The sequence below is a fragment of the Astatotilapia calliptera genome, chromosome 7, assembly GCF_900246225.1.
Source record: "Astatotilapia calliptera chromosome 7, fAstCal1.2, whole genome shotgun sequence".
Lineage (NCBI taxonomy): Eukaryota > Metazoa > Chordata > Actinopteri > Cichliformes > Cichlidae > Astatotilapia > Astatotilapia calliptera.
The window spans coordinates 11,978,430-12,006,364 of record NC_039308.1 but is presented as its reverse complement, the minus strand read 5'-3'; the positions used below and the strand labels follow the sequence as shown (position 1 = coordinate 12,006,364).

The 27,935-nt window shown below is 38.8% G+C and overlaps 3 protein-coding genes and 1 long non-coding RNA gene across 8 annotated transcripts; 3 read left to right on the top strand and 1 right to left on the bottom strand.

Moving 5' to 3' along the window:
- The first annotated feature begins 574 nt into the window (after window positions 1-574).
- tmem150c (transmembrane protein 150C) lies at window positions 575-5,968 on the top strand. Its single transcript, XM_026173117.1, has 8 exons — window positions 575-735; window positions 1,835-1,949; window positions 3,094-3,147; window positions 3,226-3,261; window positions 3,358-3,425; window positions 3,663-3,790; window positions 3,904-4,081; window positions 5,530-5,968. The coding sequence occupies exons 2-8, from the start codon at window positions 1,876-1,878 to the stop codon at window positions 5,715-5,717; spliced, it is 726 nt and encodes a 241-aa protein (XP_026028902.1). The 5' UTR covers window positions 575-735; window positions 1,835-1,875; the 3' UTR covers window positions 5,718-5,968.
- A 2,405-nt stretch (window positions 5,969-8,373) lies between these two features.
- LOC113025408 (uncharacterized) lies at window positions 8,374-10,108 on the bottom strand. Its single transcript, XR_003272790.1, has 3 exons — window positions 9,885-10,108; window positions 9,552-9,701; window positions 8,374-9,227 (listed from the first exon to the last, which is right to left on the bottom strand). It is a non-coding gene; the product is annotated as an uncharacterized LOC113025408 (long non-coding RNA).
- On the top strand, window positions 9,625-16,326 carry LOC113025407 (enolase-phosphatase E1). 2 transcript variants are annotated; one of them, XM_026173110.1, is made up of 6 exons: window positions 9,625-9,731; window positions 13,838-13,939; window positions 14,237-14,439; window positions 14,613-14,745; window positions 14,961-15,084; window positions 15,396-16,326. In XM_026173110.1, the coding sequence occupies exons 3-6, from the start codon at window positions 14,249-14,251 to the stop codon at window positions 15,533-15,535; spliced, it is 588 nt and encodes a 195-aa protein (XP_026028895.1). In that variant the 5' UTR covers window positions 9,625-9,731; window positions 13,838-13,939; window positions 14,237-14,248; the 3' UTR covers window positions 15,536-16,326. The 2 variants fall into 2 exon arrangements, with proteins under 2 accessions (XP_026028895.1, XP_026028894.1); XM_026173109.1 differs by lacking the exon at window positions 9,625-9,731 and adding an exon at window positions 12,517-12,864.
- Window positions 16,327-16,996: 670 nt separating this feature from the next.
- On the top strand, window positions 16,997-26,818 carry hnrnpd (heterogeneous nuclear ribonucleoprotein D). Of its 4 annotated transcripts, none has more exons than XR_003272789.1 (8): window positions 16,997-17,551; window positions 21,757-21,925; window positions 22,283-22,444; window positions 22,553-22,684; window positions 24,026-24,122; window positions 24,483-24,638; window positions 24,723-25,265; window positions 26,068-26,818. XR_003272789.1 is itself a non-coding variant. In XM_026173108.1 (8 exons), the coding sequence occupies exons 1-7, from the start codon at window positions 17,385-17,387 to the stop codon at window positions 24,788-24,790; spliced, it is 951 nt and encodes a 316-aa protein (XP_026028893.1). In that variant the 5' UTR covers window positions 16,997-17,384; the 3' UTR covers window positions 24,791-24,816; window positions 26,068-26,818. The 4 variants fall into 4 exon arrangements, 3 of the variants coding, with proteins under 3 accessions (XP_026028893.1, XP_026028892.1, XP_026028891.1); XM_026173108.1 differs by having other exon boundaries at window positions 24,723-24,816; XM_026173107.1 differs by having other exon boundaries at window positions 24,723-24,816; window positions 25,164-26,818.
- Window positions 26,819-27,935: the final 1,117 nt, after the last annotated feature.

Below are 27,935 nucleotides of genomic sequence, written 5' to 3'. Positions count from 1 at the left end.
CAGTATCCCCCTCTTAACTGGAGCATTTTTTTTTACCAAGAAGCTGGGAGCTAGAGTCTGATGATGGTCAGCAAGGTCCTTTGTCCTGAGGAGGGTGGTCCAAGGGGCCTTCCAGATGCATAGACAGCGACAGAACTCTCACCTTCGAGAGAACAGAGGAGGTTGATTGCCCAGTTCATTTAGTCTGCCTGTTAGTCTACAGATGGAAGCCAAATAATATGGCGTTATTTTTGTGCCATAAATAATAGACTAACCTGGACCGTGATGCAGACAGACAGAAAGCTCTCGAGGTTGGTGAGTATTCGGGAGTCCGTGCCAAACAGCATGAAGTTAGTAATTCAATTTAAACTTATCAAAAAAATAAATAAAGTGAGCGCTTGGACCAAAATCAACATGATGAAACAAACTAATAATGGCAGAAAGATGCAGCTGATGTGCACTCCTATCCACCAGAGGGCGGTGGATGTGGTACAACCAGTCTGTGCTTGCCTAGGTAACGCCCTTCTTCGCGGCTCTTGTGGCTCACTGACGACAGCACAGACGCCCACAGACCGGTTGTACCACATACTTTGCACACTGCCCCCATGCGACAGCAGGGCGCTCTGCGGGCACACAGACAGCACCGCGGGCGAACAGTCCCGGGACTGCCAGCGGACTGTGAACACGATATACCTGCGGGACCTTCAAGTCCGCTCCTCGGTGCGCTGTTTCGGGGATTATCCGCCACAGAGACAGGTATGCTCCACAGTTTGATATGCGCTAACCGATCAGAACAGCCTGCTATCTGCTTGTAATGTTTGTGTGCAGATGTCCTAACTCTATCTGACAGTACTACACAACTCGCTTCCTGATGGTCCTAAAATACGTATACAGTGTTTCTTCTTCTGTCTTCCCACTGAGAGACACGTCGCAAGGAAAAGGGAGATTTAAGAATTTAGAAATAGTTAAAATGACTTCTTCATCGCCTTCCTCGTGAATATAAAAGTATACTTTACATGTCTCAAACAACCCTGGTCACAAGTTGCACATTTGCTACAAGGAAATTAAAATGAGATCCTACGGACTTAAGTTACGGTACGGTACGGTGTCTGAAAGTCTGATTCCAAATAACTTGTTATTGTCCTCATAAGATTTTCCAAAAAAAGATGACCTAACCCCCCCCCCCAACAGTCGTGTGTGGATGGGTCAGGGATTCGTGAAATCTAACTGTGCTCCTTCCAGCGCTCGCTCACATGTCACACACATTTAAGGTTTAGATCTACTATGTAAATTTAAAATTTATTTTGATGTTAAACATTTGTAAATGCTGTGAAAAATATAACATCGCATTTTTTTAAATGTTGTTTGGAGCTAAATTTGCTAATATGTCGCTTTAAAGGGTGCATTTGTAGTGCACAAAAGCTTAACAGCTATATGTATTTATGACAGCATATCATGATTTCCCACGCGTCCTGTTAACGGTTTTCCTTGTCCCTCCTGTGTCACCCCATCATAACATAATAATAAACATACCTCCGGTCGGTAGGTCACATGGGTCCAGCTGTAGATTCTTAATGGAGTTAGCAAAAAAAGTCATTTCAGGAAATCTAATACAAAAGCATTGTGTAGCCAGGCTGGATCTGTAATTTAGCTGCTTCTTCCGCTTTCAGGTAATACAAGCTAAAGTAAGAAAACGCAAAATTAATGCAAGAGGTAACTCAGAAGTAGTTCTTGAAAGTATTTCCTGCTGTATCCCTTCTGGACCCTGCTATTGTCTCCACCTGAACGATTTGTCTATTAATCTCCATCTCCTTTACACTTCAAATATATTAAACAAATACATGTTATCATGCAGACTAACACAGCATCTTCATCTGTGGATTGAGAGAGGGCAAGATGGTGAATTTCAGCCTGTGGGCTCTTCTGCCTCCCATCTACTCTGTTTGTACTGCTGCTGGACTGTTGATGGTGTAAGTTTTGTTCTTTTTAGGAACACATTAACCTCATATATACACTCAGAGAGGTATATGAACAGTTAAAAAGAGCCAAAAAAGCAACAAAGATAACCAGATTAACTGGTTATTATCTGTGTACACTCTGTACTATTCAATTCAATTCAATGAAATTCAATTTTATTTATATAGCGCCAAATCACAACAACAGTCGCCTCAAGGCACTTATACTATACAGATACCCAATAAAAGAAAACCATGAAGACACCAAAAAGGATCACTTGCAACACAAAACAGCACTGACACAAATATCTATGTCTGATAAGCAACTAAAAAAACACAATATCAACACAGAGACATAACGACTAGAAAGAAATGTGTAAAATGAGCAACAGGAAGTCAAATATTAGGGACGAATAAGATTAACCAAAGAGAGATTAAAAATGATAAGAAAAACATGTGACACACAAATCAGAAACTAACAAGAAGCACTCCGACAGCCCAAACCTGCACCAAGGCAGCTCACTCTCTGAGGAGTATTTACTTTTAAAAGAACCGCTTTGTATTTTGGTTTTCTTTGTTCTTTTTAAATGGACTTGAAGAAGTTTGTAGTGCAATAAAAATGCATTTTGGTTTCAACTTGAACGAAAGGCAAATTTTCTATATGTTGACAATAGACACCACACGTATAAGAGTCATAGTTTTGAAGTTATAAGGCTTTTTGTCACTTTCCAACCAATAATTCTCGGTGGATGTAAGTCAAATTTCATTGGATTGTTACCATCACCCCACCCTACACCTACAAAGTTTTATCAGGATTCATTCAAAACGTTTTGAGCGATCATGTTCCCAGACAGAATGACACACGTGTGCACACCCAACCTGCTAGGGAGGGTGGGTTATGTTTACCAGTAGGTTACCAGTGAAAGACTACAAGAAAGGGAACAAAAATGGGAAATGAAGATGAAAACCAGATGATAAGAGACTATGAACGCTGGCGTTACATGAAAGTATGTATGTAGACGAGCAGTTCATGATCGAAAAATTTCAAACCAGAGTAGTTAAAAAAACAAACAAACACACACACCTCAGTATTGCTTCCACTTTTGCTACAGAATGTTTTATTCATTATGTTTCTTTCTGTGTTGCTGCCTTTAAACAGGTACTTCATAGCTGTTTACAATAAGAACATAACGCCGCTGGGTTCACAATACAGGTTTGAATTCATATATTTTATATACTGCAGGTATTTCTTTTGATGTATCTGTGGATTCATGCTGTTCATTTGCTTTAGGAGAAGAAATGGCTCCCTTTATCCCCCCTACATGAGGTGTGTGCTGTGCTCTCCGTTTCATATCATATTAACAATAAAAAACGTTTAATTTAAGAATAGCAAATATGATTTTTCTCCTGCTTCCTGTCTCAGTATTGCAGGCAACTTTCCTCCAGCCAGCTGTGTCTTCAGTGAAGTCATGAACCTAGCAGCATTTGTAGGTAATGGAAACATTGCTCTAGAGCTTTCATTAAAAGACAGCGATGGAGCTCATAAGAAAAAACGTATATCAAGCTTTGGATACATAGACAGTACATTAGTTTGCTGTTTTCATTGATTCAGAACATCTTTCAGCTCATTTAAAAAAAAGAAAGAAAAATAAATCTTGTTTTTAAACTACTCGCTGTGTGCTGAGAGGTTTGTTTTTAGATCCGTAATGGTTCTTCTCCTGTTTTCAGGGTTTTTTATTGCCGTTTTCAGATACCTGCAGCTGAAGGGCAAAATTGACAAACCTTGGCTGAACATTTCTAGTTTGGTGGTTTTTTCTATTAGCTCCTTTGGAATGACCATTGTAGGGAATTTTCAGGTAGTTACACACAAACATACACATGCTCATACATACACCACGTCATCTGGTGGTTAATTTTCCAACTTAATAACTGAAGTCTGGGTTTACTGACTGACTGGTTTTTGTGTTAGGTATTCACTGAGACAAACATTCACAATGTTGGCGCCATATTGGTGTTTGGACTTGGAACCTTGTCCTGCTGGCTGCAGTCCTATATCACCCTGAGAGTTAACCTGAAGAATGAGGGGAAGATGGCTGCCATCGCTCGATTCCTGTTGTCTGGATCCATCACTCTTTGCATGATACTTTGTATCCTTTTACTTGGTATAAAGAGAAGAATACACTCATTTGAGTGAGATGCCCATTTTTCACATGAAATGCAAAAGAGCAAAAACGCTCCCTTACTGGCATTCAAGAACGAATTACAACTCCAGGTCCCACAGAGTTTTGCACCTTTTGTGTAAAAGGTAAATGAAAACAGTATGCAATGATTTGCAAATCTCAGAAACCCATATTCTATTTACAGAAGAACACAGAAACATAACAAGTGTTTAAGCTCATTTTGACATTTAATGGCAGCGACAGGTCCCAAAAAAAGGGCAACAAGAGGCTGGAAAAGTAAGAGGTACTAAAAAGAAGCAGCTCCAGGAACCTTTGCAACTAATACAGTGAACTGGCAACAGGTCAGTAACATGACTGGGTATACTGTAAGAGGCAGAGATTCTTGGAAGTAAAAACTGGCAGAGGTTCAGCAGTCTGTGGAAAAAACTGTCTAAAGTTGTGGAGTATTTTCAGAATAATATATCTAAACACAAAGTTGCAAAGACTTTGATCTCATCATCAACATATGTATTATTTAAAGATTTGAAGAAAATAGAGAAATGTCTGTGCATAAGAGGAAAGGCTGAAATTCAGTACTGGATACCCATGCTCTTTATGCCTTTAAGCAGCACTGCATAAAAAACAGCCATGATTCTGCATTGATAATCGCATGCATGGCCTCAGAAACACTTTCAGGAAGTTTGTTATTGTCTGTGGACAAAGCCATGCCATCCATAAATGCAGGTAAAAGCTCTGTCGTGCAAAGAAGAAGCCATAAGTGAGAATGATCCGGAAACCCTGCAGACTTTAAAATGGACTGAGGCCCTGTCCACTGTTCTGTGGTCAGGGGAATCGAAATTTGAGTCTCATGGACACTGCGCTCTCCAGACTAAAGAGAAGTGATATCACCATAATATATAATACATACTTTATCTGATATTTGTTTGATGCCCGGAAACATGTAAGTGTGACACATATGCAAAAAAATAAGAAGGGGGGGCACTCTGTTTATTTGAAATGACAGTTTATTTGGGTTTGTATCGTTAATGCTTCATCTTTAGAATTTCCTGATATAGGCTACATATATTCTAAAATTTAATGTTTTAATTTGATAGATTTTGTATTTTCTCTTGGCTTTGGTCTTTAAACCTTTTATGTTTTTTTATCAAATTGATCTGATTATGATCTGATTATGATTATGATCTATTACTGATCTCTTTATCTGATCTCTTTATCTGATTCTCTACCTAATAAGGAGCTATAAAAATACTTTCAGACCGTCTCTCTGCTTTTAGTTTGGATGGAGTTTATTTTCTACCCAGCTCAGCAGATGAATAGCACATAATTCTGGTAGAGAACTGTAACAATATAATGTGATGTTCATTTTTCATGTGCTCACACCTTCACTCTCTGAACCCTTAACTCCATCGACACAGACTTCTCCCTGATGTCTCAACGCCTTCATATGCATGCAAGTCAATGCCAGTGGGCACTCGTCATGATGTTGCTCATCTTCATCAGCACTTTTGCCATCGAGTTTCGTCACAGCAGCTTCAGTATTCTGTGCACAGACAGACCAGGGTATCCCTTCCATCACTCAGAAACCTCTGAAGGGCCTATGTAGCTGCTCAGTGAGCTGTACACAGGCTAATGTATAAGGTCTGATGTTGCATTTACAAGTACATACTTATTACTCAGTTACAGCTCTCTTTCAGGGGCGGATCTAGAGAAATTTTCTTAGGGTGGCATGAGGGTGAAATCAAATGGGGTGGCAAAATTACACGTTACATTCTGTAATACGCATTATATATGGGTGTAATACATCAAATGCAGTAAGTACACACGTTTCATATAAATATACATATTTTCTTTAAATTAAACGTTTCAGTTATGTAAAAAACATGCAAATTTTGATTTATTGTACTGTATATACTAAATAAGTATGCAGTCCAGTAAGTGTAAAATCCAGAGAGCTACGCAACATGAGGATGTTCATTTCCACACACAAGTCTAACTTCAGTTTCACACTCTTTTTGTTTATTAGAAATACTGTAATCAAATTGTGAAATGCTTAAATTTACACAAAATGCCAGAAATCTGCAATGTCTCAAACACCAACATCTCAAAAATATTGAAGATAAAAGGTGAGTGGATGGAATGGCCACTACATTAAACAGTTTAAAGGTAATGTTTGAAAAGCACGTCACCTGAGAGTGTAATGAACAAAACAAAACCTTAAACACAGCATTCTTGGTGGATTTTAATTGACTTGGTACTAGCAATCATTGCCAGTATGATTATTTGTGTTATTATGCACTCTGTGTGTTAATGTGTTTTATTATCTTTTATAGGTTTCCTATTCATTTTCAGTTATATGAAATACATAAATAAAAAAATTCAGTGAAGTAATAAAACTGATGTTTCTGACAGTATTCATCTTTGCTGAGGCTCCACATAACTGCACTGTAGCACAGCTGTGTACATACAGATGTCACTGTATCTGTAAGCCTCAATAATGTGGTCAGGGGATTCTCTGAACATTCCAACAACCAATAAACACAAAATATAAAAACTTTGAATTGGCCATCATCTTCCAAGGTGGATGGCACTATTCCCACTATAGCTGGTTAAACCATTAAAATTGTGTAATTGTAGCAGTGTAGCCATGTGAAGAAAATACAGGCAGAACTACATAGATCCAGTTTTTCTGTGAAAAAAACCACAAAAAAAACCAAAAAAAAAAACCAAACAAACATTGGGCCTCGTTCAGTATGTGTATGGAAACGTTGTTATCCTGAGCAAAAAACACAAGCGCACACAGAATTACAGAAAACCTGTGCAAATTTTGTTCATGCCACTGTGTTTGTTAGAGACTCTGAATCATCCATATAGTGCCATGCTTCTACTACTCTTTGCAAAGCAAGTTTACCTCAAGGTGAAGTGGAGAAAGTGATGATAGTGTAAGCCTGCATCATTAAAGCAAAAAAACAGGAGGAGATATAACTAAAGAAACTGAAACAGTCTCACAAGTCAGTGATTCATGTATATTTTAATGAATCTGTTGGTGTTCTACACACAGATTTAGAAGAAATTAAGGTCTATAACTCTTAGTAACATTATTATTAATGCCGCTGTTGTAGTTATCATTTGATCATTATTTACATTTCCAAAACACCATGTGCCAAACGATTCTTAGAATTACAATTTAAAAAAGTTCTGAAAATGGCCTTAAGGCTCTTGTGCTTTCCTGGTTTGCACATCTCTGCAACATAGTTTGGAAGTCTGGTGGTGGAACACGGCACCAGCACTTTATCCTCTGAAGAACAGTGTCGACAAGTTTGCCCAACTGTATGATATGTGTGCGGTTTTTTGGACTTTGAGGCCACATTTAACTGCATCTCTTAGGGCTGTTTTGTAGCATGAGGCATCATGTCTGTTGTTACAAACTGGGCATTAGTAGAGTTGCAGTGACAGCTTCAGGTTCACATTGTTGGAATGATTCTGTTGATGGTTTTTGAACAGAACTTCTACGTCCATACATTGGTGTAAAAAAAAAAAAAAAGTGTTTCAGATCATTGAACAAATTTAAATATTAGACAATGATAACACAACTAAACACAAAATGCAGTTTCTAAACCAAAGTGTTTATTATTTATGTCAAGGTGCGTGGTGAGAACAGGACCCAAATAACTAACTCGATAACTGAACGATCCAGCGTTGACTCAAGCTCAGTCAAACAGTTTAGTAACCACTTTGCGAAAGTGATCAGCAGCACCTGGAATCTAGATGAAAGACAGGTGTGGCTGGCTTCAGCGTGGGAAAGACCTTCTGGCCTGATGACGCCCATAAACTGGCACACTGGAAAACACACATACAGGAGAAGGCAGGGGAGCCAAAACAAAACAGAAAAACATACACTCAGGCAGATCGACCGGCGGAGACTGCCAGACGATCAGTTTAGGAGAGAAAATCCAAACCCTACATCGTAGAGAGAAATTTGAGCTAGACAGCTAAAGCCCCTATGTAGCACTTATGTTACTGTAAGACACAAGTTACTAGACCAGTTCTAGGTTGCAGGAGTGGTGGAGCACAGCACAGTGAAGAGACCAGAACCGGAAATGAAAAATGAAAAGCTGGCATCTTTAATAAAAAAAAATATAAAAAAAAAAATCAGTGTAATTTAATGAGAGAAATTCTTTTGTGTGGTTTCTCTTTTTTCCCCTTCTGACTTTTAAAAGCAAAAAGCGGAAAAGCAACAATAAAAGTTAAAATTTAAAGATGTTTTCTAACATTTTGGGACATTTTAGAGACAACATTAAACATTACTTATTCCTCACCACTTTCTTGATTCTTGCCGATCCACTTGGCACTGTCTTTATGGATCCTTACTTCATTTTGCACCGATTTACAGTTGGCTCTACAATAGATGTCCCTGGTTCAACATCCAGTCACAGCCCTGCCATATGTCCAACGCAGTTGATGGAATCAATGCCAAAGTCTTAAAACTTAAAGAGTCTTGAGAAAATAAGTTCTCCAGGGAAGGCTTCAGTTTCCTTGGTGGAGTGGGGCTCCTGCTCTCGTCCTCTGTAGCCTCTCTCTTCGCACCCTGTCTAAACGTCTTTAGAAACTGGCAGAACTCCGACATGATAACTCTGCCTCTGAGCTGTAGTCCGTGACTCTCCAGTGGTTTGTCATCTCACTGTCTTCTGTGCGATCAAGAGCAGAGATTACTCTAGTGACGATGAGGCCGTCACCAAGGTGTGGACACAGTTCCTCCGGTCTGTATTCAGTGCATAAATATCCACCTTGTCTGGAAGTACAGGAGTCAGGATCTGAGAATGTAAGTGGCACCCTGCAGGCAGCACCATCATACCAGCTGGTGAGCTTGTAGAAGGAGATGGAGTGGTGTTCTCCCTCTGACTTTTCAGCACAGCAGTAAAAGTTGTCGTCATCTGCTCTGAGTGAAACAATCCCCTGACTGCAATATGAGGAAACTCCTTGGACCCCGTAACCAGGTCATGGTAAAGGGAGAGGATTTGATTGTTTATAGAGTCCAAATGGCTGCTGCTTAAAGGCTGGTTCCTCAAATTTGTGACGACCATCTGACGTAGACTGACTGGACTCACCAGCTCAGCTATGAGAAATAAAAATGTCATCCATGTTAATCATGACATAATCAGATAAATTAAGAATTTAAAATGTCAAGACATGGCTTTAGTTCATCATTTGTTATTTCCACAAACAGGCAATGAGAGGCCCACAGCAGAACTCATTCTTTATAAAACCCTTACAGGCTGTACACTCTGCAATGACCTAATTAAAGTACCCCCTCCTAAAAAAAAATGCTTAAATGTGTTAATTAATGCATAAAAACATGAATTTAGTTCTATTAAGTTATTTAACTGTATTTAGGAGGAGGTAAGACAAGTAAACAGGTGGAAACAAGTTTCTGCCTTACTTGTGAGCAGGTCGGAGGAAGCGTGGGGGGGAAACTGCCAGCGGGTTCGGGGTGAGTGTCCGTTTGGCTGTGATCCAGAGAGTTCAGAGTTCCACAGTGTTCCAAGACCAGAGGTGACAGCAGGGGGGGCAGGCAGGTGGAGCAGGTTATCTGAATGACGGAGTGACCAGCAATGAAAAGGTAGGTGAGGAACTGCACAGATGAGTGAATGGTCTGAGAGGTACTTTGACACAAGAAACGATAAGTTAACGCAACAAGAATGAATAACGACAAGTACACAAATTGAAGGCCCAGCACTAGCTAATGTTAGCAGACATTCTGGTGAAGACTCACTGAGAGCGCTGGTCTTAAATACCGTCAGCTGAATTGCCAACAGGTGTGGAGAATAGTTGGGCTAATATGGCTCCACATGGGGGAGGATACCTAGAGCTGCTGGAGAAGCACTGCAACTCACCCAGACATGACGCCATTTTTATTTTTCCCCCTTCCCTGACTGACATAAAACAAAAACCTCATATGAACAATTTGAAAGCTGCTAAAACATATTCAGACATAGTTTCCAAAGACCATTAGTAGCTCAATGTCTGGATCAAAAACATTCCAGTTCTGTTGATGGTTGCGGACAAAAACCCTTGTTCCAAGTGTTCTGCAGTTCCATTTCAAAGTTACACTTAACAGTCTTTCAGTGCTCCTCTGTTTTCTTGCAATTTCTTGTCTGAACTCAAGTAGCTCAACTGTAGCTCAAGACCAGTGAGTAAATGAGGCCAAACAAAATGGCAACTGGAATTGCAATGTTACCAAGGTCATGGAGCACTTCAACACTTTCAATGATTAGCCCAACATTTTCAAGTTTGTCTGTGGGTTCTGGACCTGGTGCATTCCCTAATGGTTGTTCTCAAAATAAAAAGAAATTAATCTTTAGCCAGAACACAAACCTGCAAAAACATTCTCTTTGCTTCCACAAAGCAAATTTGTGGAAAGCAGAGGCCACTAAACTTATCATGTTCTCCTTTATGAGGGTTTCTGGGTCGTCACTGAGATAAACAATTAGCACCTTCAGTACACAAGCTCTTTTAGTTTAAATGGCATCTTACTGCCGCAAAGAAGAGGGCGATGTGTAAGATTATTGTTGTATTATGCAGTAAACAACACTAGTAAAAAAACAACTACAGTAAGAAACACAAAAAGTAATCACTGAAAAGTCCACAATACCCAAAACTTTTAATAGTTTCTGCAGCTGAAAGTATCACTTTAAACAGTTTAAATCTTAGGTTTAGGGAGATTTTTCCAAATCTACTTACTTTGTAAACAAAATCTTGTGAGAAAAGGTTATTATAAAAAGAATAACAGGAAGAAACACCAAAAGTTATAGCACCCAAAAATAACCCGCACAGAATTCTAGCTGCTGCATGAATTTGGATGTAGGACAGTGGTGATGCAGGCAAACTCTGCTTCCACCTGCAAACATTTAAGAATTACAGTAAAATGTGAAAAAAGTATTTGGTGGACCACAACAATATGATGTAGGAAAATAATAACAACAATGAAATCCATGAAATGCATTTTTATTTTCTGATTCATTTTAGTTAAAACAATGTGAAATAATCAGAAGTGGGAGTGGTGCGCTTTCTTAACTGCAGATCCAATTTGAAAATTGCAATTTCCAGCTCTGGGTGAATATTCATGAAAAATTTGAACACTTTACAATTTTTTATTTATTTATTTTTTTAATGGAGTAATCAAGACAATATAATGATAACAATATCTCACGCTCAGAAAAGAGAGCTGGCCACCTTCTTTTGAAATCAGCAATGAAAAGCTTGTCTTTAATCACCCTGCCAGGAATCTACTGATCTCTGCAATGTCTGATCAACATGTGATCTACATAGGTAACTTTGGAGTGCATTTCAAGCTTTAAAGGTGCATGGAAAGTTTAAACATGTGCATGGATAAGGGTGTCTGTGGCCAAAGTGGCCGTGGTTTAACCTGCAGTGCTTCAATAACTGAGATCTTGTAGTCTCTTGTGCTGCACACTCTTTACACTTCCACATTCATGTTAGTGAAATTGAAACAAAACAAAAAGACACTACATCATATATTACTTATTACTTAAAATATCCTCACAGAAAGTGTAAAGATACACTCTGACCCTTCATCATGATCTTGAAGATGAATACTTCTAAACATTTAATGGTGATGGAATTTTACTTGCACTATGTAAGTGTCACCAATAAATTGAATTGTTCCTGTCCAGCCTTTAAGTTTGGAGATGCTTTTCAAAAAAGAGATGTGTTGTAATAACATATTAACCAAACTTGTGGCTATAAAATAGAAAATGTACAACAAGTCCTATTTTAGTTTTACAGTACTAACTACATTAAAACATTACAATAATAGCTGATTCATTACATGTCAAACTCAAGACCACCATCACAGTATTTAGTTATAAGACTGGTGAAAGTGTATATGAGTTGAAAAGTTTCATAGAGACTTAAAATCAGCTCATCAGCTCTGTGCAGACTTATTCACCTTTGTTCACTCATGTTTGGTTTATTTAAGATAGCCCTTTTATAGCCCTGTAATTTTTTATCTTGAAAGGGGCTATACAAATAAAATTTTAGTTTACTTACTTGGCTAATTAGATATTTGTGTTAATGATCAGTTAACAGGTGTACCTTATACTACTACCTCTGCATTACAGTGTTGCTCTGGCATAGTTTCAGTATTGCTGTTGTAGGACAAATAAAACACTTTCATATAAAATAGTCCCCTGTTGTCTTCGCACGTTTCTTTATACTGACATAAATGTTAACCAATAAATAATACCAAATGCAAAACATGCTTTCATTTAATAAAATGGCACAGACAAGTAAACTGAGTGTTGGAATATCGATTTTAAATAACGTTTTAAACAAATAAACAAATTCTTATTGTTGTTTTACTTGTTGTTCATTATTAAGGTACCGCCGCCTACTGGCGTGGAGTCTGAACTGACGGAGCTGGCCATGTGTGCATATTACTGCCCTGTTTGTTAGCTGTGAAGTGATTGCTAGTTAGTGGCTTACCACCAGATATATTTGTTAGCGCGTGCATAATCTGTAGTCTGCTTGATCTGTTAGTCTTGTAAAAACAGCGAGGACCGGGTCCAGCCTGGTTCTTCCACCGCGGTGCTGCTAATTAGTAAGCTAACGTCAGCTAACAAGAGCCGTTGCAGACTCACCCAGTAAAAATGGCCACTGTTTCTATTCCTGCCTGCAGTAGTGCCCTGCTGCTCGACATTGAAGGCACCACCACACCGATTACATTTGTGAAGGTAAGCAGCGTGAAATGCAAACGAAGTCTGCACGGTTGTGCGGCTATGCTAACAGCTGCCTGTCACCGGTAGCACACATCTAAACCAACAAAACTTCACAGGGTCTCTCTATCTCCTGAATATAATGCAATTTTATTGATTTGCTTCTACAAATGTCTATATTTGCTTTATATAACCAGAAATACCGTTTGACAACGAACACACCTAACGCTGCGTTCATGTCACACAAGAAGTGTTGTAATTAGCAGTTTCATGTAATGTTTTTACTTTCATGGAAGCCTCTTTGCTTTGTGTCTTAGAATACGGAAGTGCGTTAGAAATAGACATGGACATGTGAAGTCACCATTCACAATGCTCATCAACATTGAGCTACACACTGTTGGGTTTTTCAAGAGCTACATTGAACCACATTTGCGTAGGTTAAAAAAAACTCTTCTCTGGGTAGGCAAATGTCTGTGCAAACAGACACAACAGCTGTACCATAAATGAAGGAAAAGGCTTTTAAAACAGGAATCAATAAACATTGTTCTGTTGGTATTTTCCAACTAGAGAGACTGAATTAGAGCCTAAGCATAAGATCTCTAAGAACAACATGGTGATTTAACAATCCCATTTTCAAGTTCATCGGCTTTCCAACACGGGAAACAATCACATTTCTCTAACATTTGTTGTATGTTGTTATTTATTTACTCATGTATGCTGCCTGACTGCTCGGATCAGCTGGTTGTTGTTTGTTTGTAAGTCTTTGTAAGGCCCCCTGGTGGACAAACTATGGACATCAACTCTGGTTGAAGGATGTTTCTCCCATCTCTTCTGTAGTTTCTGTTATTAAAATTAAAATTTATTCGCTGCTATAAATACGGATTGGCAGATAGGTGATCTCGATCTGCTGACAAATCACTCAGGCTCTAGTGTGGGTTTTATGTTTTATTTATTTATTTTTGCTGTCACGTGTCCATATTTTCATTTCTAGGATATCCTTTTTCCGTACATCAAAGAGCATCTTGAGGATTACCTGTCCACTCACTGGGAAGAAGACGAGTGCAAACAAGATGTTCATCTACTAAAGAAACAGGTAGCTAGCAAACATGTTTTTAAGTGTGATTCCCTACTGGAAGAATGAAATCCAGGCTGTTACTCAGCCTGGCAGGAATGCAGTTTGTTATTTATCAGCAGCTAGTGAACAAAGGAGGGAAAACCTTTATTTGGGTACTGAAGAATTCTTACATATTCAGCTTCTATCCTTTATTTTCTGAATTGCTTGCCTTTTTTTTTTTTTTAATGAATATTGACATACCTGTTTTAATCCACCAAGTAAATCAGGGAACATCCCTTAGTGCTCTTTTAACAAAAAGGCTGACTGTCACGGCAGATTGAAGAGGACATGAAACAGAACCGGGCGTGTCCTGTGCACACTGTGGACCAGACAGTTCACACAGATGAGGAGAAGGCCATTAGGGAAGTAGTAGAAAATGTTCTGTGGCAGATGGCAGCAGACAGGAAGTCCACAGCGCTCAAACAGTTTCAGGGTCACATGTGGAGGTCAGCTTATGCATCTGGGAGAATCAAAGGCGAGTAAGTACACTGATCATTTTCCTCACTTTTGAAATTCATATACGCTTTTACTCGGGTTTGGGTCATAATTTGGTTTGTTTGTCAGAAGTAGAGATAACCCGCCACCGCCACCGCCACCCCACAAAAACATAATAATAAGCTGCTTTTTTTCCCCCATCCCTTTTTAAAATCAGGGTCTATCAGGATGTAGTTCCATCTATCAGAACATGGAGAGCACGTGGCCTGAAAGTCTACATCTACTCTTCTGGAAGCGTGGAGGCACAGAAACTTCTATTTGGATACTCTGTTGAAGGAGATCTTCTAGAAGTTTGTTCCCCTTTCCTACTTTAGTGCAAACACAACCTTTGCTTACACATAGTTTCTATTTTTATTTTATTTAATTTTGTTTATTATTTTTTTATAAGAAGGTAACATTTTTGTATTGGAGGAGCTGTTAATGGCTAAAACAAATTGTAAGCTCTTGTTGTTTTTGTTATTGATATTGTCTAATCTGATGGTTTGATTTTTTTTTTTCTTTTCAGTTATTTGACGGTCACTTTGACACCAGTATAGGGGCTAAAGTGGACGCAAAGAGCTATGAGAGAATTGCAGAGAGGATTGGCTGTCAGCCTGAGGAAATCACATTCCTGACAGACGTCACCCGGGGTAAGTATGTTAGCAATGATAATATTCTCCGTTTGGTCTGGTGTTTGTCTGCTAGTAAGATAACATAAAGACTACCAGGATGAATAGATCGGTGGGACGAAGGCAGTGATCGGCAAAGTGAGGCTTTGTGAAACACTGAAATGTTCAAAGTAGTCGTTTTGTGTTGAGGTTTTGAATCCGTCTGACACCCGTCTTCAAAGAGACTCCTATTGGCCACTTCTGTTTATTGTCACGTCTTGATAATAATATTCTGTTAAGGGCAAAAAACTGTGTACTTTTTTTTTTTAACGTGACTGCATTTGTCATTGCAGAGGCCAAAGCTGCAGAAGAAGCCGGCATTAATGTTGTGGTGGTGGTCAGGCCTGGAAACATGGAGCTGACAGATGAGGAGAGGGGCCATTATAACCTCATTACCTCCTTTAGCCAACTTCAGCTTACAGGACATGCTTAACAAAGTGCGTAGACAGATGACTTCGTGATGACCTCTCCTCTTATTTTGCCCCCACCTTTTTTGCAATTCTAGTGTTTTATTGTTTTGGGGGGGGTTTTTCTTCCACATTGATGGGTGACGAGGGACTGGCGATGCTGCTGGGACTGCTGGCACTGCTGGCAATCAATGGGGCTGATTATGAAATTCCAGTCTTTAAAGGTGGCTCACTATCCAGTTCTTTCAGGATGCTTTTCTCATCAATAGAAACGGATGCACCAAGCATTATAGGAACACAAATGGGACTTCAATGTCATTGGACCATTTGATTGAATGGGAAGCTGTTGCTTTACATTTACAAGCCTGAAGGAAACTGCACATGACATGTGAGACTAGCTTTTTACCTTTTAGATGAACTGTATTTGACTGCCACTCTCCAAATGTATATGCGTGAACTGTATTTCTTAACCATTTTGTAAATGTTCATGTACCATTTTCCTTCCTCTCTACCCAAACAAATGTGTCGCAGACGTATGAAGTCCTGTGCAGTGAGTGAACTGTCTCGTTTTAGAAAGTATAATTACAGTATAGATGCACTCAGCAGAATGAGAGTCTTCATTTGAAACTTTGTTTGAATGTCTTAATTAATCCCCCTCACAGGTGATGGTGTCTATTTAAATGTGCCATACTTGTTGTTCATTTGTAATGTTGATCTTGGGAAGTGAAAATACTGAAACATTGCCAGACTTTGTGTGAAACATTGTTGGTATTATTCAGGAAATGGACTTCTAATAAATGCCTTGTCTCCCCCAGAAGCCTGACTACTTCTTCTTCAGTCCAAACTGTTTTTAAAAAGTGCTTCCAAATTGAACAGTAAGGATTACAAATGGCTAAACCACAAAAAAGAAAGGAAAACAAAAAACCCTTAAAGGTGCAATTTAAAATTGGTGCTTTGATAAGTAGCTTGTGTCAACATAACACTGGTTTGTCCCAATAGGTAAGTGATTTTAACAAGCAGCAGAAACATGCGTCTTCAGAAAACCTTCAAGTTTTGCTCAAGATTACTTAAAGAATGACAAAAGTCTGGCTCCTTGGAAGAAAAATATAAATAAATGAGGGGTGAGACTTTTGCACAGTACTGCAGTCATGACATTAATTAATTAATCAATTTTAGGACTGTTAGATTCTGCATCTTATGATATTCTTTAACATGCTGATAGGTGGGTTGGTTATTTGATTCATCAATCATGATGAATCTACTTTTTGTCTTTGGTGTATTATTGACCAAAAATTTGTTCAGAGTATAAATTGCTAACTGAAAAATGTCTTTTACATAATTCTGCTTTTTGGTTTGCTCTGTTCCTTACTTTTTGCCTCAATTATTTCCTTTTTTTCATCTGTATTTTTGCAAACGGCTCTACAAAAAAGAGGGAATTCAGCCCAAAATGTACTATTTGTTACATAAAGAAGGGGGCGCGGTCTAGCTTTCACGTCGGTTTGACAGCCGTTTTTAACCGACGAAGAAGAAGATGACGGCGACGAAAACAAAGCGACGCTCATAAGTCACCTCTCAATATTATCGTAACTTCAACCTAATTTTTTTTCATACCGAGCGTTGTTTTCTCCAAATTCATACTAACCCCACATTGGATTCACGTAACCCAACCAGTTAGCTTGTTCTAACTAGCGACGGACATTTTATTTAACAGCATATGATATCAAAATATTAGCCAGCGACTAGCCTGTCATCAGTTAGCTGACAGAAGCCAGACAGTTAGCTTAGCTCCAGCAGAGATATCTGACGTAGCTTTGAGTTCAGAGCCCTTTAGGGGTGAAGCTTTAGTTTAAGTCTTGTTCCAGAAAAACCCGAAACATGTCGGATGATTATGAATTAAGCGACGACCCGAACATGATGAGAATGGAGGAGGATGGAGAGGCGAACAGTGACGACCCGATGTCAGCAGCGGGGGACTGTGGCCTTATGGGGGGCGAGGCCGAAGGATCAAGGATCGACGCCAGTAAAAACGAGGAGGATGAAGGGTATGGTGATGGTGAAGGGTGGATAGACTCAGGTTCACTGTTGATAATCGAAAAGATGCTGTAGCTGCAGGACCGGATTTTTGCAGGACCTGGCATTGTTATTGTTGGGTACTACTTTATTCATTAGGAGGGGTGATTATTTTAACAAGCATTCATAAACTAAACATTACACTAGAACGATTTCCGAGGTGTTTGAGTGTTACCGGTTTGCTATTTTAAAAGTTTGGGTTTTAAAAGGAAATGTTAGACTAAAGTAAGTGATATTTTCAAATATCATTTACTTTTGAATGTTTGTTATTATTTTCAGTTTTCTGTTTAGAAAAACAGCTTTGCCTGTTGTTCAGAAAATCAAAGTATGGATGTCAAAGGAGCTTGCAAAGAAAAGCTTCTTGACTTCTTTAAGTTGCTTGAAGACGTTTCACCTCTCATCCGTGAAGCTTCTTCAGTTCTAAGGTCAAATGGTGGAGAGTCCCAGATATAAACCTAGTGGGAGTAACCCCCCACAGAGGGACAAAAGGACCCCCTGATGATCCTCTAATCGCCTGAGCCAAGGTGTGAAACTGGGTGTGGGTCCCAATCAGCCAGAGTTTCGGGTGTGTTCATTGTGAAACCTGGCCCCACCTTATGCGAATTCCTGAGATCAGATGGCCCAGGATGTGAGTGGGCGTTAAGGCGTCTGGGAAGGGATCTCAAAACTGGATTATAGATGGCAGAGAGTTGGTGTCGTAAACCCCCGCCTCTGTTCAAAGATGGTCGCTCACAGTGGACATAGATGGCTTCTTTCACTCCTCTTTCAAACCATCTGTCCTCTCTGTCCAAAATGTGAACATTGGCATCCTCGAAAGAATGTCCTTTATCCTTAAGATGCAGATGGACTGCTGAGTCTTGTCCTGTGGAGGTGGCTCTTCTGTGTTGTGCCATGCGCTTGTGAAGTGGCTGTTTGGTCTCTCCAATGTAGAGGTCTGGGCATTCCTCGCTGCACTGTACAGCATACACCACATTGTTAAGTTTGTGTTTTGGCGTTTTGTCTTTCGGGTGAACCAGTTTCTGTCTGAGCGTTTTGCTGGGTCTGAAATGCACCGGGATGTCATGCTTGGAGAAAACTCTCCTGAGTTTTTCTGATACACCGGCTACATAGGGGATGACAATGTTCAGACAGACGCAACAACAACCGCTGTACAGTGCAGCGAGGAATGCCCAGACCTCGCATAAGGTGGGGCCAGGTTTCACAATGAACTCACCCGAAACTCTGGCTGATTGGGACCCACACCCAGTTTCACACCTTGGCTCAGGCGATTAGAGGATCATCAGGGGGTCCTTTTGTCCCTCTGTGGGGGGTTACTCCCACTAGGTTTATATCTGGGACTCTCCACCATTTGACCTTAGAACTGAAGAAGCTTCTCGGATGAGAGGTGAAACGTCTTCAAGTAACTTAAAGAAGTCCAGACGCTTTTCTTTGCAAGCTCCTTTGACTACGATGACCTGGATGACTGAGAACCTTCACAAAGTATGGATGCATATACAGAGTATTGGTTTGTTATTGTCCTGTGGTGTGACAGAAAATGATGCAAAGAATAGGGTGAAGTATAGGCAAATTATCCGTTTTAGCGACGTCCAATGGGAGCACTAAAAAGAAGAAGATTGCATTAGATTACCAATCATTGATATTGGCTAATAATTAGCAAATGTTTAAGTGTTGGCAATATCAATCAAAAGTGGAGCTAATGGTTCCAAAATTGTATGAAGAGCATACATTACAGTGCAGGATTTTTGTTTCCCTTTTTAGGAAAGGTGGGAAATAAAACCCAAAATAAAGTCACAAGACTTACAAAATATATATATCGCCATCAGCTGTGAGTCACAGTCCTTTTATATCAACCTGGTCACTGAATCCCTTAATTAAAAAGAATTAGAACAGGTTCAATTTAGGGAATATCTTAACATTTTATCACTGCAGTTGTAAACAAAACCATCTTTCTTGATAATAACACTGCACTGGTTGGTTGCAGGTCTACAGTACTTCACTGGTGGATTTATATGCATGGTTTTCCTTGCAATAAAGTGATTGATTCTGATATAGAAAGGGGTTTTGGACTTACACCATTTAAAAATCACCATCACTTTAAAATAACAAAACAATTACCCCACGTTTCATGATTATAGTTGAATTTACTCAAGAATAAATACATTTCTCTTTATCAAATGGTCATAAACAACAGAAAGATGTTAACAGGCTTCTGTTAAGAAAGGGAACAGATTCTTTGCCCTATTTTAATATGGACAAAACATGTTTATATGTGAAGGCCCATTTTGAGCTAAGAAAAACCCTTGTATGTGTTCACATTTTGATTGCACATAAAAGATTAAATCAGGTCCTCATTAGTCACCTAATGAATGGGGAATCTGCTGTGTTTGATATTGTATTGTCTGGATGTAAATTGATGATAAATTACTTACTAAGCAAGTTACATAGATTACTTGTAGCAAATGAGGGGACCTTTGAGCAGCCCAGCTGTTTAAAGAAGCTTGCATACAGTGGGGCAAAAAAGTACTTAGTCAGCCACCGATTGTGCAAGTTCCCCCACTTAAAATGATGACAGAGGTCAGTAATTTGCACCAGAGGTACACTTCAACTGTGAGAGACAGAATGTGAAAAAAAATCCATGAATTCACATGGTAGGATTTGTAAAGAATTTATTCGTAAATTAGGGTGGAAAATAAGTATTTGGTCACCTCAAACAAGGAAAATCTCTGGCTCTCACAGACCTGTAACGTCTTTTGTAAGAAGCTTTTCTGTCCCCCACTTGTTACCTGTATGAATGGCACCTGTTTGAACTCATCATCTGTATAAAAGACACCTGTCCACAGCCTCAAACAGTCAGACTCCAAACTCCGCCATGGCCAAGACCAAAGAGCTTTGGAAGGACACCAGGAAAAGTATTGTAGACCTGCACCAGACTGGGAAGAGTGAATCTACAATAGGCAAGCAGCTTGGTGTGAAAAAATCAACTGTGGGAGCAATCATCAGAAAATGGAAGACATACAAGACCACTGATAATCTCCCTCGATCTGGGGCTCCACGCAAGATCTCATCCCGTGGGGTCAAAATGATCATGAGAACGGTGAGCAAAGATCCCAGAACCACACGGGGGGACCTGGTGAATGACCTGCAGAGAGCTGGGACCAAAGTAACAAAGGTCACCATCAGTAACACACTACAACGGCAGGGAATCAAATCCCGCAGTGCCAGACGTGTTCCGCTGCTGAAGCCAGTGCATGTCCAGGCCCGTCTGAAGTTTGCCAGAGAGCACATGGATGATACAGCAGAGGATTGGGAGAATGTCATGTGGTCAGATGAAACCAAAGTAGAACTTTTTGGTATAAACTCAACTCGTCGTGTTTGGAGGAAGAAGAATACTGAGTTGCATCCCAAGAACACCATACCTACTGTGAAGCATGGGGGTGGAAACATCATGCTATGGGGCTGTTTTTCTGCCAAGGGGACAGGACGACTGATCCGTGTTAAGGACAGAATGAATGGGGCCATGTATCGTGAGATTTTGAGCCAAAACCTCCTTCCATCAGTGAGAACTTTGAAGATGAAATGAGGCTGGGTCTTCCAACATGACAATGATCCAAAACACACCGCCCGGGCAACAAAGGAGTGGCTCCGTAAGAAGCATTTGAAAGTCCTGGAGTGGCCTAGCCAGTCTCCAGACCTCAACCCCATAGAAAATCTGTGGCGGGAGTTGAAAGTCTGTGTTGCTTGGCGACAGCACCAAAACATCACTGCTCTCGAGAAGATCTGCATGGAGGAATGGGCCAAAATACCAGCTACTGTGTGTGCAAACCTGGTAAAGACCTATAGTAAACGTTTGACCTCTGTTATTGCCAACAAAGGTTATGTTACAAAGTATTGAGTTGTATTTTTGTTATTGACCAAATACTTATTTTCCACCCTGATTTACGAATAAATTCTTTACAAATCCTACCATGTGGATTCATGGATTTTTTTTTTCACATTCTGTCTCTCACAGTTGAAGTGTACCTCTGGTGCAAATTACTGACCTCTGTCATCATTTTAAGTGGGGGAACTTGCACAATCGGTGGCTGACTAAATACTTTTTTGCCCCACTGTAGAGATCTTATAAAGCAGTCTCAACACATAGACACCACCTGCTTATTTTTGTGTGATTTGTCAACAGGAAGATGTTTGTTGGAGGCCTCAGCTGGGACACGACTAAGAAGGACCTGAAAGATTACTTTTCAAAGTTTGGGGAAGTGGTAGACTGCACGTTAAAGCTGGACCCCATGACTGGACGGTCAAGGGGTTTTGGGTTTGTGCTCTTCAAAGAACCTGAAAGTGTTGATAAGGTATTATCCTGTTCACATAAGGGGATGTGTGTGGTTTTTTTTTTAATTACCAGTAAATTTGCTTTTCTAACAGACATGAACTTGCTGTGATTGTGCAGTTTCATGTCTGTGTGGGTGGCTTTTTTTTTTCAGTTTTATTTAATGATTAGCAGAAATTTTTAATATTTGGCCTTTTTTGGCAATTTGGATTTAAATTAGAATGAATGTAACTATACTACTGCGCGGTTTATGAATACAACCTATAAAGTTTGAGCTCAATGATGCCCAAACAATCAAACATCCGTTCCGCTAAATCAAAATGAAAGATGAAATATTCACGTATGTACATTTTTGTCAATGGTCTATATTGCTTTACAGGTTGCCTCACAGAAAGAACATAAACTTAATGGGAAGGTGATTGACCCCAAAAAAGCCAAGGCCATGAAGAGCAAGGAGCCAGTAAAGAAGATCTTTGTTGGTGGTCTCTCTCCTGACACTCCTGAAGAGAAAGTCAGAGAGTATTTTGGTGCCTTCGGAGAGGTGAGTGACTTGTGAAAATTAGATTTTGTTTGATCTTTTTCCCCACTTGTTCTGTGTGGCTCTGCAGGGCTCCTATTTGCCCATTAAATTATGTCTTAATGTGAACAGGTGGAGTCCGTTGAGCTTCCCATGGAGAACAAAACAAACAAAAGGAGAGGCTTCTGTTTCATCACATTCAAGGAGGAGGAGCCAGTAAAGAAGATTATGGAAAAAAAGTACCACAATATTGGATTAAGCAAGGTACAGTCCTTTTCTTTTAGGTCCTATATTATGTGTTTTTATTTTTCAGAATTTCCCCCCTTTTTATATGTAGAAAAAAGTCTGCGATGCATATGTTGAAAAGCTGTATGTCTTCTCTCACTCAGTCTCTCCCTACCGTTCTGTCTCTATTACAAATAAATAAATGAAACATTAATACATTAATTTTAAAAAACCCCGTTAGTTTACCTGAACTGAGGCCACTCTCATTGTCTTATCAAAGCAGCCAGACTCCACTTATAAATTTTATAGCTGATCAACCTGTTGCTTTACTGCTGGATCAAAAGGTTCGTTTATGTGACTTTGGTGTTTTAACATGATAATTATGAATCAAACTAAGGTGTTAAACACCAGAGCCACACAGCAGCGACGTGACAGCAACTAAAGCAGCCCTGTTCTTTTCAAATGTAGATAATGTGGCTAACATAATTGTTAGCTTTGACTGTATACACAGTCAAAGCGTGTCAAAGCTCTGGGGGAAAAGAAATGCTGAGGATAGTGACTTTGTGGAATTATTACAGACAGATTAGTAACCTTTTAAAAAGTACTGTGTGGGTGTTACTTTATATGCTTCAGTGCACTTAAACTCATCTGGCTTTCTGTTAGCATTTACATCTGTTTGCTTCTTTTCTAATCTCTGTACTCATTCAAATTTACAATAACTGTGCACTCATGGGTATATTTTTTGGATTCTGTTGTAAGACAAGAGAACTACTTTGAAACATTGACTTTAATGTGGTCCATTACTAACGGAGAGCTGTTTACCAAGAGGCTGCTCCCCACCAATGAAATTTAGATTTTTGTAACTGCAGCACTTTGTTGGACAAACTTTGCATTTATATATGTGAAAAAACAAAGATCGTGCAGACAATTTGGCTGTATTTTAAAGTAAGAGTGGTGTGCAGGGAGAAAGTTGGAAGCTACAGTGTGTCTCATTCTGGTCTGTTTGACAGCAGTATAGTGTAAATGAGCTGGGCTGCTCCTATTGGCTGCTTCTAACTGTCACTCACAGACCCTTCTTTAAAGGGGCGGATGCACAACCAATCCTAATTTAATTTAAAGCTACAGACACTGAAATTGAAATGTGTGTGTGTGTATACATACCTGCAAGAGATATATATAGATAGATATATATATATATATATATATATATATATATATATATATATATATAGATATATATAGATATATAGATAGATATATATATAGATATATATAGATATAGATATATACATATAAAATGTGTACGAACATGGAAGACTTGTGTGAATTTGTGGTGAATTATGGGACCTTAATTTGACTTAATCTGGTAATTTCTTATAGTGTGAAATAAAAGTGGCGATGTCTAAGGAGCAGTACCAACAGCAGCAGTATTGGGGTGGCAGAGGAGGATATTCATCTAGGTCTCGGGGAAGAGGTGGTGAGTGTAGACTGTTTTGCATAACTTCTTGCAGGTAAAGATATTTATAAAGCTTACTTGTACAAACTGTGCAAAAAAGTGTTTTCTGTTCTTAAAGATAACAAAGCTTTCTCCTCTGCTAGGCTTGTTATGTAAATGTGATGGTAAAACAGTAATTAAAAAACAAACAAACTAAAAACACACACATACAAAATTCTTAACTGTTTTACATTTCTGGGATGTAAATCACAAAATTAGCAGTTAAGTCTGCTCTCAATCTAACAGTCTGATTTAATAATAGAAGATGAGGTTTGACAGTTTCATTTTTAGTTTGAAACACAGGTCAGTTTATGTCAACTTGGTGTCTGTTTTTTGTTTCAGGCCCAAATCAAAATTGGAACCAGGGTTATGGCAACTACTGGAATCAAGGCTATGGAAATTATGGCAACTATGGTTACGGTAATCAAGGCTATGGAGGATATGGTGGCTATGATTACTCTGGTTACAACAACTATTATGGCTATGGTGACTACAACAGTGAGTATAGTTTTACGGCCAGTTTTTTTTCTACTTTTGAAACAATACAAACGTGTGAAATTTCCACTTTGTTCACATGTGCAGATCAATCTGGTGGTTATGGCAAGTCGCCACGACGTGGTGGTCACACGAACAGTTACAAGCCGTATTAATAGGGGAAACCCTCCTCTTGAAATAGGTATGTAATAGTACATATATACTTTTTTGCTTTTAAACTTAAAGTAGTTTTATATTTACTTTGATGTTTGGTAACATTATGCATAATTTCCTCCATAAATTTCTTTTTCTCAGCACCCTGAAGTGCTTTACAGTAGTGGTAACATAGAGGCTACGCTCTTGTGGCGATTATTTTAACAGCCGGCTTCTGCTGCCTCTTTTGCATCTTCTCTTTTTTTTTTAAACTGTAAAGTTAACAGGTAATGTACTGCTACTACAGTAAATGGATGCCAAAGTTAAGGATGTGCAAGGAAACAGAAGGAAGTATGTTGTCTCCTAACTCTGACATACCTTGTTTGTACCTGCCAGCGGAGCTTCCTTGCAGGCCATGAGCTGACTCCCAGATACTCTCAGGGCCCGCTCAATGCGGACCGGGTATGAGAAGCATACGCTCTCGAATGCTGCCATTTGGTATGGTCTTCCAACATCCTGTATCAGCATTTCTAAACTAAACAATATGGGACACGTCCAGCTTTGTCATCTTTCTTTCAATTTTTTAATTTCTTTGCAATTGTTTGTAATGTAAAACGTAAAATATACATATGTAATTGTCATTTTTTACAGGCCCTTACTCCCCCACAAGTAATAATTATAAATCTGAAAAAATAACTTTGTTTTTTAAAGGATACATACAGCTTTCTCTGGACTTTCCAGTTCCTAATGTTAATATATGCATCCCTAATCTTAATTAAAATGCTTGTTTCTTTATTTAGCTCTTGTAGCCAGTAGTCCATGAGCTAAAACCTGGTTCGTATTTGGACTCTACTGTGCTGGGGGATAAAGTGCTTTAATTTGTGTACATGTATTGTTCTGTTTTGTGTTACTCACAGCGATGGAAAAGGCTCCTCCTTTTGTTAATTTTCCTGTAACAAATTTTCCTCTTATAACTTTTGGTAAAATGAGAAGAATCAAAGTGTCACTACATCTCCAGAAAATTTGCATGTAATGCTTTCTTTAATGTGTATTTTTGACCAATCTGAACATTTCTTCCATTTAGTATTTTGGCTTTGACTTCTTCAATTTAATGCACTTCAAGATCTCTAGCTTAACTTTCTAACTTTTTATGTAATATGTTAAAATAATCAGTTTGGTTTTTTTCTTATAGTTTTTTTTTATTACATTGGACATTATAAACACAGGGGATTCCTATTGTTTTGCAATCTTACCCTCTTTGTTTGTCTATAGCTGATTTATTGTTGTTTGTTTTTCATAGGTTTCAGAGTGATGAAAGTCTACCGTGCGCTGTTGGAGCGTTGGCCAGAGAGATGATGGCATCCAGCAAAGATTACTTAGCTAGTTGTAAGACAGTAATTGAAGAACACCGAGACCTACAGTACATTTTCTCCTATACCTACTGAGTATTTCATTGTTATGCATTTATTTGGATTGCTGCAATGTTTGATCAGTTTGCTTTCCTCATCCCTTCGTTTTTTGTACTTATGTCCAAATGCTAACTTGTGAACTGCTTCATATATTCCATGACTGAAATGTAACATTGGTTGGAACAAATCACTCACATATTCAGTAATGTGGTAGCAAAGATACAAAATGTGTTATTACAATTCATTATCTTTATCATATTCATCAATCATATATTAAATATGTTATTACAGAGTTTGACAGTCATAAACATACAATATATATACAGTGTATTGGACATGAAGAAATGCGACAAATAAAAATAAACACATTTGAATTTCTGTTCCATTAATAGAGTGGTTTTATGTCACACACGTAAGACTGTTGGAGTGTTAAAGTATTTCAGCTAACTTCATATCACTTCAATCTCTGCTGCTCTCAATTTCTTTTTCACATTATGTTGTCACAAAATAACATAATCAACAATCATTAGCCCTTTAAATTTACATGTCTTTGCTTAAGCTGAAGTGATCACTTGCAAGAGTAATTCAAATGCCGGTAAGCGCCATGTTTGTAGCTTTCAGCCTTGAGTAGGTAAACGTGGAATTTATATAACTTTTGTGGCAGCAAGGATGATGAGGATGATGATGATCAGCACAATCACACCGATTAGGATCATCATTTTAACATTTTTCCACCAGTATTTTCTGGCCACCCTTGTGGATGTTCTCTGGAATGAGTCAGCCTGAAAAGAAAAAAAACTGCCAAATTAAACCCTGATATTTGAGGAAGCACATGCGTCGTTTAAAGACAAGCAATCTCCAGAAGCCCTATAAAGCATCAACCATTTGCAAGCTTTAGAGATGAACACGAAGGTTTCTGATTGAGTGATTACAAAGTGATGAAGAATGATGAATGGATAATTAAAACAGGGACCCTAAAATACTAGAAGAACAAACTGAGTTTTTGTTTCCCAAGGATGGTTACATGTATTGCAAAGATGTAAATGTGCATGAAATACTGAAATATTAAGTATCTAGTGAGAACAAGTTACCATACATATATAAATAATTGAGATGAAATAGATACTAAACTAAAGGGGTGACCGCAGTAGTGTATAACTGTTTAAACATCCTAGCTAAAAGTAACAATAAAACATTTAAAAGTGGGTGAGCGGTAAAAAAGAAATGTAGTTGAATAGCTGAAACAGGTGTGTGGGTTATTTTACAAATTTGGTCTGTAAATGAAAGCAAAAGAAAACAAAGGTTTATAGGGGAACTGGAAACTGCTAGGGACGTTTCCCTAATCAGACAAACTGTAAAGGTTAGGAAACTGCTTTAGTGTCAAATAAGGCATTTTATTATGACTATATGTATCAGGAGCAGGATTTTCTTTTTAAATCTCAACCCGTCTAGTTACAAACATACCATACTATCCCCAGAAATCATGAAATCACTCAAAGTATCTGAAAGCTTTACTTTATGAACAAAAAGCATAAATATGCTTTGTAGCACAGCTAAACATAATATCTTCATATATGATAAAAGATAAAATGGATTCAAGCTTCTTCCTAAAAGGCCCACGATCGGATACTTACAGACGCCTGCAGGTCATCCGTCTTGCCAATCAGATCATCTAATCTGTCGCCTCTCTCCAGCACTTTGTTGATGTTGTCTGTCAGAATAACTTTAACCTCATTTACCTGACCTTGCACTTGGTCAA